Source organism: Monoraphidium neglectum (genome assembly GCF_000611645.1).
Source record: "Monoraphidium neglectum strain SAG 48.87 unplaced genomic scaffold scaffold03167, whole genome shotgun sequence".
NCBI classification, from domain to species: Eukaryota; Viridiplantae; Chlorophyta; class Chlorophyceae; order Sphaeropleales; family Selenastraceae; genus Monoraphidium; species Monoraphidium neglectum.
The window spans coordinates 6,555-7,801 of record NW_014010461.1 but is presented as its reverse complement, the minus strand read 5'-3'; the positions used below and the strand labels follow the sequence as shown (position 1 = coordinate 7,801).

The window sequence follows — 1,247 nt, the reverse complement described above, 5'->3', positions numbered from 1 at the left end:
GACATTGTGATACCGCGTCGCCACCTGTCCCTGCAGTGCACGGCCGGCGTGCAGGCGGCCGGTCAGGCGGCCGCGGCCGCGGGGTGCCTGATAGGGCCCCTGCGCATGGCCATGCCAGCTCCCTGGTGCATCAGATGGTCAAGGTAAGCCTTGGCACCTTGTTTGTTTTGACCCCCTTCCAATCGGTTTATGACCTTGGCATGCAAAGCATCTTTGTTGTACATCAACTCACTAAACCCTGAACCCAAGACCCGCCTTGTCCCACCCCTGGGCCCCTCAACCAGACGGACCCCCCAGGGCCCCTGGCTACGACCCCTGGTTCCCCAGCAGCCCTTTATACATGCAAATTGCCCTCACGGAGATAATCATCTGGAGGGCAATATGCGTATCAAGGGGTGGGCCAGGCATTGCATCAGCCACCCACCGTCTCGAGGTCGACCCTGGCCCTGGCCAGCGCCTCCCCGACAGCCGCCGCCTCGGCCGCCCTGCTGACGTCACCAGCCGCCCCGATGACGTCACCGCTGGTCCCCGCGCCGCCGCCGCCGCCGACAGGTGGTGGCGGCACGGCGCCCGCCTGGCGCTGCGCCCTGTCGAGGCCCTTCATCAGCAGGCCGGCCGCGCGGCCGAGGGACTGTCCGAGGGAGAGGCGCACGGCGGCGCCGTCGCCGCCCTGCATCAGGTTGCGCAGGAGGCGCCACAGCTCCGCTGCAGGTTTGGGGGATGGACGAGGATGGACGAGCCGCGGCGGGACAGGGTGAGCGTGCGGGTGCGTGCGTGCCGGTGGGCGTGTGCGTGCGTGTGGAGAGGTGTGTCGGCGGTTGTGTTGCATGAGAAAACCGGTTGCCAGAAAACAGTGTCACATGGCAGTAAAAATCAGGGCCCCGCCCCTGCAGCGGGGCTACCCCATAGCCGCGCGTGCGCGTGGTCGCACGCGCGGTCAGCAGCGGTGCAGCGAGTCCGCGTGTGTGTTTTGTCTGCAGAAGCGGCCGGATGCACACACGCGCGCGCGCACGCGCGAGAGTGGCCGGCCGCACAGGCAGCCGGAATCTGCGCGGCAGCTGGCCTCCGCAGGCCAGCGTGCCGCACGCAGCACCCGAGAAACACACGCCCCATCCGCCCGGCCGCCCTGTCTGCCAACAGTCCCCACATCCTACTTTCCAAAATAAGAATATGCTACACGGGTGGATGGGATACCTGAATCACATCCAGCCGACACTGCATTACAACACCCCCACCGTCTGCACCCA

General features: G+C 66.6%; 1 protein-coding gene across 1 annotated transcript; it reads right to left on the bottom strand.

Moving 5' to 3' along the window:
• Nucleotides 1-424: 424 nt before the first annotated feature.
• MNEG_12289 (hypothetical protein) lies at nt 425-676 on the bottom strand (the record flags this gene model as incomplete). The annotated part of the gene is made up of 1 exon (XM_014039240.1): nt 425-676. A coding segment is annotated over one exon (252 nt), but the record flags the coding sequence as incomplete, so codon positions are not given.
• Nucleotides 677-1,247: the final 571 nt, after the last annotated feature.